We start from the raw sequence: 16,292 nt of genomic DNA on the forward strand, positions 1-16,292 counted from the left end.
AGATAATGGGGAGCATCCGAGAAAGAGTCAGGTGTGAATTTAGCCCAATGATAATGAACCCCAAAGATGACAGGATGTTCGCAGTAATCTGGAGCGAGCCCACCTTCAACAGCCAGTCGTCAAGGTAGAGAAAGACTGACATACCTGATCTCTGAAGATTTGCTCCCAACCACCACCATCACTATCGTGAACACCTGTGTGGCACTGGTGAGATAAAAGAAAAGCACAGCAAACTGTAAATGCTCCTGCCCCACCACAAACCACAGGCAATGCCGGTGGCAAGGCAGGACAGGTATTTGGATATATGCGTCCACAGGTCCAATGCTACCATCCAGTCTCTAGAGTCTAGGGTGACAAGACCTGGGCCAATGTGAGCATTTACAATTTTTTCTTCTGGAGGAAGGCATTGAGAGGGCGCGGGTCTAAGTAGCTAAGTAGGCCAGAGGCCTCAGTCCGTTTTGGGAACCAGGAAGTATCGGGAGTAACAACCACATCCTACTTCTGGCACAGACACCTCTCAATAGCCACTTTAGCCAAACGGGCTTGCACCACCTGCCACAAAACAGAAAGATGGTCCTCTATCAGTGATTGGGGAGATGTTAGGAACAGCAGAGCAGAAAATAACCTGAGGGTATAGCCCTTCCGAACAATTTGCAGGACCCACCTCTCTGATGTCATGACCTACCAACCCAGCAAGAATCTTCAGATCCTGCACCCACTGGGTGATTGCACTGCACTTAGGGCACGCTAAAGGGTTTTGCAGGTGGGTCTGCAGGGGTTAGTGGACTGGGGGCCCGATGAGTTTGGCCATGCGGCTGGTGAGCACCATGACCCCAAAACTCTGGGTGCCATGCTGGTGTGGGATTGGCTGGCAGTATGAGATACCTCTGCTGAAACCACATAAGGAGCGATACAGCTGATGTAGCAGGAGAGGTTGGGCAGATAAGCCCAAGGAGCATGCTATGGACCTGCTCTCCTTACTTAAACCACTCAAGAGAGGAGTCTGCTTTGTCCCCAAACAGACAAGTCCCATTGAACAGCATGTCCATGAGGGACAAAAAAGGAGGAGATCAGAAGATGGTTGCCCTGGCTGGAGACATTCTGTTATTACGTTCGTCTTTACCTCCAAGATGGGGTGCTGGAAGTCCAGGACTCCAGCTGCACTATGCATAACACCATGGCGTAGGAGGCATACTCTTCTGTGGCTTGTACAGGGGCTGAGAAAAGGCCTGTTTCAGGGGAGTTATTGAGACCACCACCCTCCCTAGCCTCCTGCAAGTCATCAAACAAATTCTCCCCTTGAGAGAGTTGAGTGAACTCATTACTCGCATCATAATTATGGTCTGAGTCCATGCTTAAAAGTGAATATAGAGTGTGCTGTCTTTCCCATGGAGGTAGCAGAGCAAGAGGAGGAAAGGGTGCCTCTACTGCCGTCGGGCGCAGTCAGACTGGTGATCTTCTTTGACTCAGACAGTACTATGGAAGCGGCGCGTCTGGGTTCAATGGATTGGGTTCCAGTGTTGAGGTTCCAGGTACTGGGGATGACCGCAGAGCCAGAGGTGGGGTCTGGGCGGGAGCCAGAAGAGTCATACGGACTCAGAGGCTCGAGGTAGCGCTGATGGACAAACCCATTAGGGGTACTCCATATGAAGGGCCCCTTTGCTCTTGGCTGTGCCGAGAGAATCATTAAGAAGCCCAAAGAGTCAGAGCATGGCTGCGTGGAACTCTTCAATTTGTTGCAGGGTGGCAAACGGACATTGGAAACTCGGGCAGTATGGGAGATAGTTACAGAATCTGCTCCAAAGTTGCCCAACTCCAGAAGCAGGAACTATATCCAAGGCGACAACCCCATGCCTGCAAAGGAGAATGTGAGTGGTGGGAGAGGGCCGAGTCCCGCATTGATTTCTTATGTTTCTTTTTAGACTTACCTGACAATTTGGATCGCAAGAAATACTGGGCTCACAAGTGGTTGTGACAACTTCTAGAATGAAAAGGGGGGGCCCTCGGCCCCCCCGCACGCATGGCGGCGCGGCGACCGCCTCACCCCCTCTCTCCCACGGGTCCTTCGACGGTGGGGGCGTGCCCTTGGGCGCGGCCCACCGCCGATTGGCCGGCGCCCCTCCTGACCCGGATTCAATGGACTGGTTCCGGGTCGGGGGGGGCGGGCGATAGGAGGGGCCACCCGGCCCCTCGGGAATAAGAGGTGGGGAGCGCCCAGGAGACCCCCTTGTCCCTGGACGCTCCCTCACTGAACGCTGTGCCCCGCGTTCGGGGCTTCTTTGTTTTGATAATTTTTCTCGCTTTCTTTTCCAGGTATCTGTTCGGTCGGCGTTGCAGAAGGAACTCGCTGGGAGCCAACCTTTGTTCGATCGAGGGATATTGCCTGGAACGTTGTGATCTCTGCTCTTGTTTTCACAGGCTTAGGGGGCCCCAGCCACGTGGGACACCGCCGAAGCTGCGTCGGAGGAACGGCCGCATTGCTTTTGCCCGTGAGCATCGCCTCGCCTGTTGCAGGGAGCCGCCGGGAGCACAAGGGCGCGGTGTAAGGAGAGCGTGGTGCGGCCGCTTTTAGGCTCCGTCAGGTATCGTGTGTGGGCAGTAGAGCGGGCGTGTCTTCGCCGAGGAGTACGGGAAGGACTGGGGTAGGGCTCTCCGAAGAGCGGTTTTTCTGCCTTGGGACTCGAACCACGGGGACGCGCCGTGAAATCGCTCAGCGATTTAGATACTCTTGCCCCTGAATTTTTCTAAACAAAGGAAAACAGCCCGTTTTTACATTGGGAACGGGCAAATTAGCGCGCATGCGAGCAAACGGCTAATAAGGCCGGTGTCGGGTAATTTTGGGATAAAACGAGAGCGGTAGGCTACTCGAGCACGTGGCACTGAGGGAAGCGAAGCAGGGTCGACCAGGGCACCACCTGGAGGGGAGACACCTAGAATACAGCGCAATTGCAAGGGGAAAAACCAGGATTCAGGGGATATCGGTTTTTCCAGGAATGTTGTGGAGGAAAGGGTGAAGTAACATTCAGTAACTGTGTTAAAAGTGTATTGCATTGCCTAATATAACCTTGTGATTGCCTAAACCGATAATTACCTTCTATGTTCTGAATTATCTTTCCATTGCTGAAGGGGGGAGTACAAGAGGCAGGGGTTTTTAAGCAAGTGATATTGGACAACTGTTTTCTTTTTACTGTTTTAAGTAAACGTGTGCAACTGAAGGAAAAGTACCTTGAGGCTTCATTACTATCCCCTTTTTTCTCATTGGAAATAATAGTGAATTGCTATTTTATAACTGTTCTTCACGGCTGTCCTTGCCTTTCTATGTTAGTGACCGCTACCAACGGTAACAGTTATAAGAGGTAGTGTCCTTTTTCTGCTTTATTACATGGTAGTAATACCTGTTTTCAATTCCAGGCAATCTTAACTACATTATTGGTACCTTTTACTGGCAGACAAGGCACACGACGTGTTGAGGGCTGTGACCACGGATCATCACCGCCGGCGAGGGCACGGGACTGGTCGGTAAGAGGGGTACGGGGGGCTAGCACTCATCGCTCCTGGTGACCGCCGGGTGGGTCTACATTAGGTTTACTCACCCCTTACATAAGCGGACAAGCCGCTAGTGTTGCGGTCGCCGTTGCATGGTGCTGAAAGCCCCCTGGTGACCCTCCATCTGAAAGGTACACACAGCTCACCTGTTGGGAACTACGTAGGCAGCGGGTAAGCATCATGCCAGGTCCAAGGGGTGGCAAGAGGGGGTCCAACATGGAGGCTATGATGCGGGCTATGATGCGGGAGATGAGCGACATTAGGCAACAGCTAGGACAAATTAAGGAGCGGGAAGCTCGGTTTGAGGACAGAGATGGCGAGGCACCGGGCCCGTCCGGGAGACCGATCCGCAAGAGGGTGGCACCAGTGCCAAGAGGGGAATTTGTCACCCCGCAAGGGAAACCTAGGTCCAAAAGACCCAAGGAGGCGGTCCCCCCCCCAGGCCCAGTGGATCCGTTACCAGCCGCACCGCCCGCGGTGGTCCCACCCCCGCATGTTCCTACACCCATTGCCCCTGTGGTGCCGGTGCCGGCAGGTCAACCAGTAGACGCTGGGTCTGCTCCCGCACCGGTGCCCACAACCCCGGGTACAGGCGGGCCACACCCGGCGCCCGCTCTGCCACCTGTGCCAGGACCACTGGGCATAACCCCAGTGGTACCTGTTGTCCCGGGGGGTAATGTAGATTCAATGCCGCCCGAATTGTTATCTCAGTTAACGGCCATGATGCCATGGCTCCAAAAAGGGGGAGCCTTCCCGAATTCTGCAGACCATGCGGCAGAGGCGGCAAGGTTTGTGGAAAAAATCAGATCGACACCGATCGCCGACAGGTTTGCATTGCCAATTTCTTCTCCCCTTGCAGGTACAAGTGTTCCCCAGCTGGACGGAGTAAAAGGGCAGCCGCCCCCGGTGCCCGCACTTGGTAAGGAAGTGGCATTGCCGCTCTTGGGGGACGGTGTGATACCTTCCAGGAGCGAAAATCTAGCTCAGCATGTGTCATTAGCTGTGAAGGAAATGATTTGGGCTGATAAATACGTGTACATTTATTCCTTATTGTTGGATAATAGGGAAATGGAGCAGGCAAAAGCACTGAAAGAGTGGATGCTCCCAAGTGAATGGAGGGCACAGTGTACTAGATTCAGGGTTGAGGAAAACCTCAATAATTGGATGCAAGCATGGGCTGTTTTCACTGCAATTAAGGCTGAGCGTCCTCCAGATCTGCAGGCTGCATTGGCTTGCTACTCGAGCAGGATTGTGGGGTGGAGTCAACAGTATTCTGGGGATGCATGGAAGGGTTATGATGTCAATTTTAGGAAGGCATTGGAATTCAATAGATCGTTGCCATGGGACTCGGTAGATTCCTTGGCTTGGCACAAACAGTTCTCTGACACTGCACCTCCCCCTCAGTTCGGTGCGGCCAAGGTGTTCACTAGACCGCAGCAGCCCTTTCGGCCCCCCCAAACGAGTGAAGTACCTGGGAAATTTAGGGCAGGTGGGCCAGAGAAGAAAGGGGTGTGCTGGGATTTTAATAGGCGTACCTGCACAAGGGCCGCATGTAAGTTTAGGCATGCATGTGCCTCCTGTGGGCACCCCTCTCATCCAGAAACTACCTGTAGGTCCAAGCAAGGTAACACGGGACAGAGGGGTAGGGGAAAGCCACTATAAGTCAGACAGGGCACGCCCCCCCACTCCAGTGGATGTGGTGGCAATGATTCCATTGTTGAACAGATACCCTGACCACAAAGCAGCCACCCTACTCCAGGAAGGTTTTTCGAAAGGTTTTAGGATCCCGGCGGGGGGATACACAGGCAGTGCGCACTGTAGAAATCAATTATCAGTCACACACAATCCGGCTGTTGTGGCCGCCAAAATTGACAAGGAGCTTTCCTTAGGCAGGATATCTGGCCCTTTTTCTGCAGTGCCAGTACCCAATTTTGTGTGTTCCCCACTGGGAGTTGTCCCCAAGAAAGAGAAGGGGCAATTCAGATTGATTCATAACCTGTCAGCGCCAAAGGGGGCCTCACTGAATGATGCCATTGACGAAGGTATCTGTAGTGTTAAGTACGCCTCTTTTGATCAGGCTGTTACCTTATTGCAGGCCACTGGACCCGGGGCGCTGATGGCGAAATCAGACATAGAGTCCGCCTTCCGCCTCCTCCCAGTCCACCCGGCGGACCAGCATCTTTTAGGTTTCACCTTTAGGGATAGGTTCTACATGGACAAATGCATGCCTATGGGTTGTTCTATTTCTTGCGCCTACTTTGAGATGTTTAGTTCATTTCTTGAATGGGCCATGAGACAAGTGACGGGCCATCAAAGGGTCATGCATTACTTAGATGATTTCCTCTTCCTCGGTACAGCGGGTTCTCAGGAGTGCGCACTGGCATTGCAGGAATTTTGCGTGCTCATGCGGGCTTTTGGGGTCCCGCTGGCGCCCGGGAAGACGGTGGGCCCGACCACCTGCTTGGAATTTCTGGGCATCGAGATTGACTCAATTGAGAGATGTTTTAGACTACCCAGGGACAAGGTGTGCAAATTCAAGGCATCGCTACAGTTATGCCTCCGGAAGGAGAAGGTCACTTTGCAGCAATTACAGGAGGTGGTAGGGCAACTGAATTTCGCACTACGAATCATCCCAATGGCTCGCCCCTTCTCTCGCTCCATCGCGCACGCGATGAAGGGGCTGAGGGAAAAGCACCACCGCACGCGCCTATCGTCTGAAATTCGCCAGGATATGCTTATTTGGATGGCATTCCTGGAGGATTTTAACGGTAGGGTGGTCTGGCCCGACCCGCTCACGACATCAGCGGAGTTGGGACTATGGACTGATGCGGCCGGTAGTGTGGGCTTTGGTGCCATCCTAGGGAATAGGTGGGTCGCTCAACAATGGCCAGAAGAATGGAACACATGGGGTTTGCTCAGCAACATTGGCTTCCTGGAACTTTTTCCAATATGGGTGGCACTGATGGTTTGGCCCGAACACCTATGTAACCAATCAGTGGTGTTTTGGTCAGATAACATGACAGTGGTGGAATGTATCAACCAGCAGGGGGCGCGGTGTCCTTTCATACTTCGTCTGATCAAGGAAATTGTTCTGCGGTGCCTTAAACTGAATGCGAATTTTAGAGCCAAACATGTCCCTGGTGTTTTAAACAATGCTGCTGACTCCCTTTCTCGCTTCAAAATGCAGGTTTTCAGGGAACATCTCCCCACAGCAGACCCCTCACCAGCACACTTCCCAGCGGTACTTTGGCAGATTGGTGCCCCAGATTACAAGACCTCGTGGTCGCTAGCCTAGCCCCCAGGACCAAGACGGCGTACGAAGGGGCGTTTCTGTCTTATTGTTCTTTCTTGGGGCCACAGTGGGAAGTGCTTTGGGCGAAGGAGGATGGGTTTGCAGCCTATTTAGAATGGATGCACAAAGAGGGGCGCTCAGTGGCAGCGGCAACCAGACATAGGGCAGCAGTGTCATTCTTCGCTCAAGCTAGGGGCTTCCGGGATCCCACCAATACCTTTATGATACGCAAGGCTTTAAGGGGATGGCGCCGTATTCAGGGACACCAGAAGGATAAGAGGAAGCCCATGGGGTTGGCCCGGCTAACAGCCTTACTGGGCACGCTGGAGATTGTTTGTAACTCGGAGTGGGAGGTGCTTCTTTTTAGGGCGGCATTCTCCCTGGCATTTTATGGGGCACTGAGAATTAGTGAACTTGTGGCAGGATCTAAGTCTGACATACTAGGTGGTTTGCAGAAGGCTGGGGTGACGATAAGGGGTGACACCATGTGGGTGATTGTCCAGAAATCAAAGACCGATCAAGAAGCTAGGGGTCACACCATAGTTCTGCAACGGGCCCCCGCCAACCCGTGCTGCCCGGTGAGGCACGTGGAATCACTCATGGGATTATTGGTCGGTTCAGCAGGCAGGGCGTTGCTCTGTCACGCCGACGGGAGCCCCTTGACCAGGTATCAATTCAGGAGAGTGTTCGAAATAGGGGTTACAAAAGCGGGTCTTGATCCTAGAGATTTTGGATCTCATTCCTTCAGGATTGGGGCAGCAACTGAGGCGATGGCGGGGGGCCTCCCAGTGGAAAGAGTGAAGACAATTGGGAGGTGGTCGTCAGACTGCTATAAACGTTATGTTCGGATTGACATGCTATGATTACCTGTCACTCACGCTTGGTCTCTTTCCGCTCTCTTACAGTTTCTCAGACCTGTTACGCAGGGGAGGAATTTGTCGTCGGGCACCGCCAATATTCATCGGCACGGAGCGGCGAACAGGAAACAACAAAGAACAATGTCTGGATTGTCGGTCATTCATATGTGAAGCGAGCGGAATGTGTCTTCCTGTCAGGTGACAAGAAGGAAAGGGCGGCACAACTAGGGCTGAATATCACGTTCTTTGGCAGAGGAGGGTTGTGTCTTCACGAGTTTAGGGGATTCTTCGTAGGGCTGTTAGCACGCCAGCGGGCTCCACCGTCAGTGGTGATACTTCACCTTGGGGAGAACGATTTGGCAACACTGGGCAGGCGCATCTTGACTGAGGAGATTATCTCAACAGCGGGTTGGATAGCTAGGACCTGCCCCGGGTGCACACTAGTATGGTCACAACTAATACCTCGACTTCAGTGGCGGGGGGGTCATTCGGTCAGGGCGTTGAATCACTCGGTAAAGAGGATCGACACACGGTTAGATAGGTTGTTTCGAACTCCCGTGTTACAGTCAATACCTCATGGGTGCATCTGGGGTCAAAAGTATTACTTGAAGGACGGGGTTCATCTGACAGAAGAGGGTAATGTCCTATGGGCTGACAATATCTGGGCTTGGCTAGAGGGCTGGGGTAGGAGGAATGTGTCCTTAGGCAGGGGTTAGAGGGGGAGGCCAGATCGTCGGTTAACAATACTGGCCTGTGGCGGTAAGGTCATTATCGGTGAGCACATATTTGAGGTCTGAGGGGGCGGGCATCATCCTATGGAGGTTCCCGCCCGGGGGGAGGGGCCTGCGGGCCACTCCCAGTACTCCAGGGGCAAGGTAATATGCAAAGGAGCGCGGGTAGGAGTAGTTCACGCTTTCCTTAGGCTGGTAGCCACCCCGCGCGCGTGGACTCATGACGCCACCGGCGCAGAGTAAGGGCCCTCCTTTAGTGGGTAAATGGAGTTTGGGGCGTAGACCGGGCAATTCCCGGGGTAACACTGCGCATGCGCACTTCTAGGGAGAAGGCGCAGCTTGTAGGACCTGACACCGGTAGTGACCCTGCCATATGGCCAGAAATGTACAAAAATCAAGGTAGGATGTTTAGTTAAGCTAGGAACGACTTGTATTAGAGTTTTGTTAAGGTCAGGCTCTCAAACTTGTTGATAACAATTGTATAACTGAATGTCCTGCTGATTTTTGTATTCATTGTTGATTATGCAACTAAAACCTTTTTTAATTTCATACTTTAATAAATACGGCCGGGCGACTAGCGCCCGCCTTCCAAAAAGTAAAACACGTCTCGTGTCCACGTTCCTGGGTGTTGGGTGCCGGATTGGGGGGGGGGCGGCAGCTAGTCGCTGACCATGTGAAAAGGGGGGGCCCTCGGCCCCCCCGCACGCATGGCGGCGCGGCGACCGCCTCACCCCCTCTCTCCCACGGGTCCTTCGACGGTGGGGGCGTGCCCTTGGGCGCGGCCCACCGCCGATTGGCCGGCGCCCCTCCTGACCCGGATTCAATGGACTGGTTCCGGGTCGGGGGGGGCGGGCGATAGGAGGGGCCACCCGGCCCCTCGGGAATAAGAGGTGGGGAGCGCCCAGGAGACCCCCTTGTCCCTGGACGCTCCCTCACTGAACGCTGTGCCCCGCGTTCGGGGCTTCTTTGTTTCCCACCCACCATCCCTTGGTACAAAGTTTAGGCAGCGTTATGTCCGGTTTAATGGTAAGTTTCAAAGGTATGGACCGCGGGGGAGAGTAGGCTGTTGTTGTATTTTGTGATCTGTTGTTAGGACTTTTTCCTCTTCGTAGAAAAATGATGTGTGAAGTGAACTGTATTTGAAGATATCTGTCTTTAGGCCTTTTTTCCCTTTGTAGTTATACGTTGATATTGTAATTTTGAGTAACATGAGTGCACTAAACTGTAATGTTATGCCATGTGTCGTTAGGCCTTTTTTCCCCTTTTAGCTATGCGTGGATACTGTTATTATTAGCCAGTGTAGTTGTCCTTTAGAATTTTTTCCATAGGTCGTCGTATTTATTAGGTATGGGACATGCGGTAAGGTCATTATCGGTGAGCACATATTTGAGGTCTGAGGGGGCGGGCATCATCCTATGGAGGTTCCCGCCCGGGGGGAGGGGCCTGCGGGCCACTCCCAGTACTCCAGGGGCAAGGTAATATGCAAAGGAGCGCGGGTAGGAGTAGTTCACGCTTTCCTTAGGCTGGTAGCCACCCCGCGCGCGTGGACTCATGACGCCACCGGCGCAGAGTAAGGGCCCTCCTTTAGTGGGTAAATGGAGTTTGGGGCGTAGACCGGGCAATTCCCGGGGTAACACTGCGCATGCGCACTTCTAGGGAGAAGGCGCAGCTTGTAGGACCTGACACCGGTAGTGACCCTGCCATATGGCCAGAAATGTACAAAAATCAAGGTAGGATGTTTAGTTAAGCTAGGAACGACTTGTATTAGAGTTTTGTTAAGGTCAGGCTCTCAAACTTGTTGATAACAATTGTATAACTGAATGTCCTGCTGATTTTTGTATTCATTGTTGATTATGCAATTAAAACCTTTTTTAATTTCATACTTTAATAAATACGGCCGGGCGACTAGCGCCCGCCTTCCAAAAAGTAAAACACGTCTCGTGTCCACGTTCCTGGGTGTTGGGTGCCGGATTGGGGGGGGGGCGGCAGCTAGTCGCTGACCATGTGAGAACGTGAATAAACTTTGAACTTGGAACACAACTTGGAGCAGTCTAAGCATGGAGTCTTGTTATGCTTGGCGATGTTAAGTTTATCCTTGCAGTTGTCCTTCACGCACATCAATGCGCAGTCACTAGAGGTCTTTGAGTCGTGGCTGACCCCAGACACCACAGGCACACCTGATGGGGATCTGTCACAGACATTTGCATTCAAAAGTCCCTACATGGCTTAAAATATGTTGTTTAAGGGGGAAAAATCTGATGCAAACTGTAGAATTTTGGAAATAAATGTGGGTAGTGTCTCTGGCAGACGAGAGGAGGCTTTGGATCCACGCTAGGAGGCGTAGACAGTCTTGAAAGCAACTGACAACACAGCACAAGAGTGGTACCAATATAGGCTTTGCACATAATTTCTGGATATAAACAGCTTCGGTGTGGAGCCGCCGCGCGCCACCTACCGCGCGCCGCGGTACTGCTAAAAAGTTTCAGATTGAGTCTGACACCTAAAAAACTGTAATAAAAAGTGAGGAATATGCGACTACAAGTCACTATCAGAAAGCTATTACAAAGACTAGGACAAAAACACATTTGCTGGTAAGGACAACAACAGCTCACCCGTTCTAGTAATTTTTGGAGCTTTAGAGTTTTTTCTTCACGCAACTTTTCTCTCAGCTGCTGAGCTTTGAGCTGTTTCTCTTCATGCTTCTTTTTAGACTCTGCTATTGTTCTTCGGAGCAAAAAAAAAATAAAAAATAAGAAATGAATCCTCAGCCAGTATACAAAAACTAATATTTGAAGACATTGACCTCCTAACAAGGCCGGTCGCACTCAACAAGAGTTATTCTTCCAATCGTACACAAGTCCTCTAAACAATAATGCATTGCTTTGACTTGAACCCCAGCTACGTAGATAGTTCGAATACAAAATAAATACAATTTCAAAAGCACTTTTTTCCTACCAGTACTATTCTTTGCCTAATTTATTGGGAGAAAAACAACACAGCTGTGTCATGCAAAGATTCCAACCTATATCCTAAGTGCAGCAAGTAATATCTGCTTCATAATAAGTAATAAGTCTATTGGTTTTGACAGTACTCTGAAACGTGTGTAAAACCTTAGAAAGCATGATCCACAGCTGGGCAGAACAGATCTGTCCTATGTAAGTAATCTGAAATGAAGGTGTTGACTTTCTGCAATATATATTTTTTTAAACCCTGAAGAACAGTCCACTGAATATTGCTACAATTTATAGTGAAAGAAAATCTTAATTTCCAACTTTGCGAACTCAAAAAGTATGTCACAACTACAAACCTTGACACAACAAATGACAATAATTTGCCAGAATCAGGTCCGAGCTTTAGGTGCGGGGATACGAGGGCTTGAATATCTGATTTTGGATTTCATCCACAAACCTAATTCTGGTGATAAGTTTTATGCCGCAGAATGATGATGAATATTTAGACCTGGGAATATCAGGTCAAAGTGCGTAGTTTTTTTTCATTTCAACGTAAACAATGGTCCAAAATCTGCACCCATTTATCAATTGTTTGAGGCAGTGTGGTGTTGCTGCTTGCAAGCAGAGAATGTATGATGTCACCTGTTAGGTAAGAATGCATTGTAGGTATGTAACGTGGCTCAAAGGGGACGGTTGGAATGGAGTGGTGACAAAGAAAGAGGTTTTTCCTGCACATGCAGACTTAGGGAATTAATGTGATACACACTCAACTGTGTACTTGTCACCTTTGCAAACTAGCGACTACCTCAACTCTGCCAGGAACCAGGTGTGCACTACAGCGCAAAACTTGGGATTGTGTGAACCAAAAGGAGAGTGAAAACGTTGTGTTGGTGGCCAGGAATGGATATAGATATTGAAGGAGAAGTAAAGGATTGTGCACAATGTGCCAATTCGGACAAGTGTTTACATACATTCGGACCTTCTTTCATTCCTATGGCATGTCCTAAAATGGAATGGAAGGTGGTGGCAGTAGACTTTTTGGGTCCAATTCAGACTATGGTGGGTGAGAGTACATATGTGATTGTATTGATTGACTACTTTAGCAAGTGGGTAAAGTTGAATATTGTGCCAAGAGCAGAAGCGGATTTTATTACTAGATTTTGGATAGCATTTTCTTAAGAGAAGGATTACCTAGGAAATTGTTGAGTGGTAATGGACCATAATTCAAAGTCGCAGTGGTGGAGGATTTTTTAAAAAAAAGGAATGGAGTGACCCATTTGAATTATTCGCTGTATGATCCTCAGTCTGTTGAGTGCTTTAATCGTGTGATTAAGGGGACGATTCAAATAGCAAATGAGTGGCAATAAGTGGAAATTGAAATAAGAAGAACATTGTGGGCTTACCATTTAATGCCTTCTCTCACAGGGTTTAGCATATTTTAATTGATGAGAAGTAGAAAACAGTACACGAAGGACAATTTAGGATGGATGGTCAAAATGAGAAAAGTGGAATGGCTTCGGAGGTGGTTAAGGAGAATATTTTAAGGCTCAGCGAGTTTATAAGAACAACTTTGATGCAAGCTGGGGAGTTAAGGAGGAAGAATTACAAAAAGTTGAATGGGTTAAGGTACACAAAGTTGGTAAGGTGACTAAAGGGGAAAGTGTTTACTCTGAACCTGTGAGTGTAGAAGAGTGTAGAGGAAATTAGGCAAGACTGAGTGATGGCAACATGAAACATATGAGTCGTCTGCCGAGATGCAGAGTGGAAGGTGGAAAGGATGATTTGGGGGATAGGATTGCAAGGATGTTTTGTTTTGGGAGGGGGAGGATGAACATTTTGAATATTACGAGATGGATCAAGATCCAGGTTTGGATCACTTACCAGTTGAGAGAAGATTTTCTGATGATGAAGATGAAATAAGGCATGGTCGTGGGAGGAGGGTCCTGAAAGACCTAGTTGCACTCCGCAAAATGTAAAGATTTTGTTTTTAATTAGTGTTTCAAAACTAATTTAAAGATTCTGCCATGAGATAGCGTTGCTTTACAAATTTTATAATATTTACAGATTTTATAATGAGATTGTTTATTATTCGAATTTCATATGAGGAATGTTTGAATTTGCATTATAGGTTGTTCTATAATTATTTTAACTGTAAGTTATTGTTTTGTTTTGTGTGTGTGAAGGTGGAGGATGTGTGGTGTTGCTGCTTGCAAACAGCAGAATGTATGATGTCACATGTAAGGTAGGGATGGAACTCTAGATGTGTTTTGTGGTACTTAAAAGGGAGGGTTGAAGTCGAGTGGTGACAAGCAAAGAAGCCTTTCCTGCCGAGGAATAAATGTTTTACACAATCCATTGTGGACTCGTCATCTTCACAAGCAGGAGGCTATATTGAGGGCAAATGTGCAGGAGGTGGGGCAGGCACAGTAAGGTAAGAGGCACGTCAGGGGCGGGGGAGGATGTTGGCTGCTACCCCCACTGTGTAGAAGAAGGGCTGGCAAAGGCCAGGCGCAGCAACCGTCCGCCACAACACACAAGTCACTGGGATCTCCTGCCCAGAATCCGCTATTAGTCAATCTGGTAATTCTGGACCTTTATACAGTGGGTAAATTGACATGCTCTGGAGAAGAATCACTCCTCACTACTTGTTTTTTTTTTTTTATTTCAAAGTATTTTATTATAAAAAAATGTATAGACCAGTACATTAGCGTATCCGTTATGAGGTACCAGCCAAACGTGGTTGGTGTTGCAGTAGTTACAGGTATTTGGTATACGTGTTTAGCTGAACCCCCTTACAATGACTTGCTGGGAAACTAAGGACAGTATGACAAAAAGAGAGGAAAGATGAAAAAGGGTGGAGATAGGACACAAGTGTTCTGTAGCGATGAGCCTAGTCTGGGTTCGTAGCCTTGTGTGAAAAACTGACACCCCCAATGGCCTCACGAGGGTTCATAGGAGACCATGTACGCGTCAAGTGATTTCCACATCCCTCTAGTAGCTGATCTCTAGGATACGTTTTGCAGTGTCGTGCTATCTGCACCTCTGAGGTATGTCACCCAGTTGACCCAGTCCTTGTATGATGTCTTAGCTGTGTCCTGTAATGAAGGCTTTAGTTTGGATGGACTAAACATTCTTTCAATCTTCCAATGCCACCACCCATCTCATCTCCATATTTCAAAAAGTTTAGGTCCAGTTTTAAATGATATATTTACGACTGAAATGCACAATTTATAGGGGCTGCTTGGAGCAGTGAGTAAAATATGGGTTTTTAAATGGAATGAAATACCCTCCAAACATCTGCTTTTCGCATTGAATATACATAGAAAAGACTGAGCGTCATGCACAAAAACAAACCAACCGTTTGCGGGATGGTGAAGAAAGCTTTTCATGCATATGTATCCCATGTCCTGGTGGGCGTGCGGGCTCCTCTTCCACAATATCACCCCAAGAGGTAGTCTGACGCCAAGGTTCACGGGCTGAATTAACAGAAAACAAGTACCTTTATCAACTTAAACAAAAAACGATCATACCAGACACACAAAACATACAAACTTTCAGATTTTTGAGAATGAAATTAATACCACAGCATGAACCCCGAATGTCAATAGAGATTTCTCTCACCAGCTTCTCTGCGACCAATTAAACAACTACTTCGTGGATAAGATCACCAATATCAAGGCCAATATCCCTCTACCCTCGCCTACCTTCGTCGATCCCTCCCCCCCCCCAGTTCAAAATCATCTCACTGTCATCCCTCCCTTCACTCAGGAATCCTTTCTGTCGATCCTTCCCAAAGTTAAATCTGGGTCACCGGCGGATGTCTGCCCTGCTCGCATCCTACAGCAAATCTATTCTAGCTGCCCTGATCCCCCGATTGCCTTCCTCAACAGCGCCTTGGCACAGGGTGTGGTGCCCCCGGTACTAAAAGCAGCCACCATAGTACCCCTGCTGAAGAAACCCGGCTCGGACCCTTCTATCTCGTCCAACTTTCGCCCCATCTCCCTGCTGCCCTTTCTGGGCAAGGTGATGGAACGCCATGTTACCGCGGCTCTGAGCACCCACATTGAGGCGAATGGGGGGCTGGCTTCTCGTCAGGCAGGATTCCGCCCCAGGCACTCAACAGAATCGGTCGTAGTCGCCGTCCTAGACAACCTCAGAAAGGGCATGGATGACAACAACCACCAGGCACTGGTCCTCCTCGATCTTTCCGCCGCCTTTGACACGGTGGACCATACCATCCTACTCACCCGTGTCAAGGCGGCTGGCATCGGGGGATCAGCCCTTGTCTGGCTCTCCTCCTTTCTGAGGGACCGCACCCAGGCGGTCCGTCTAGGCGACTTCACCTCCACTCCCCTCCCTGTCACTTGTGGTGTTCCCCAGGGTTCCTCTCTCTCCCCTCTTCTCTTTAACCTTTATATCTTTCCTCTCATCTTTGCTCTCCAGCAGTTGGAGGTCACCGTCTTTAACTACGCGGATGACCTCCAGCTCATCTTTGATCTGTCCCCCTCTTCTCTCTCGGTCTCCAATTTCCAGTCTACTATGACATTCATCAGGGACTGGATGAATCACAACCACCTTAAACTGAACCCTGATAAAACTGAGCTGGTTCTCACTGGTGGTTCGTCCAGTCCCTGGAACTCTCTTTTCTGGCCCCCCTCTCTTGGCCCTGCACCCTCCCCCTCCACCACTGTCAAAACACTGGGTGTAAAAATGAACAATCAGCTCACTCTTCACTCTCACATCAGCTCCGTGGTCTCCTCCTGTTTCCTCACTCTTCGAACTATCCGCTCTGTCTCCCGCTTCTTCACCCCTCAGGCCCTCAAGACCATCATGGCCGCCCTGGTAATCTCGCGTTTGGACTACGCCAACGCTCTTTTCCATGGCATCCCTGCCTATAGTCTGCGTAGACTCCAAG

At 49.7% G+C, this 16,292-nt stretch overlaps 1 protein-coding gene across 2 annotated transcripts in view; it reads right to left on the minus strand.

The window, feature by feature from the left end:
* The window catches only part of SCAPER (S-phase cyclin A associated protein in the ER), a 3,246,499-nt gene that overhangs the window by 2,351,834 nt on the left and 878,373 nt on the right, over positions 1-16,292 (minus strand). For both annotated transcript variants that reach the window (XM_078685236.1, XM_078685237.1), the window contains exons 13-14: positions 14,736-14,853; positions 11,039-11,150 (exon numbers count right to left, since the gene is read on the minus strand). In XM_078685236.1, the coding sequence (XP_078541362.1) occupies positions 11,039-11,150; positions 14,736-14,853 (230 nt within the window). The remainder of the gene's footprint in view (positions 1-11,038; positions 11,151-14,735; positions 14,854-16,292) is intronic.

This window comes from Lissotriton helveticus, chromosome 3_2 (genome assembly GCF_964261635.1).
Source record: "Lissotriton helveticus chromosome 3_2, aLisHel1.1, whole genome shotgun sequence".
Classification (NCBI taxonomy): domain Eukaryota; kingdom Metazoa; phylum Chordata; class Amphibia; order Caudata; family Salamandridae; genus Lissotriton; species Lissotriton helveticus.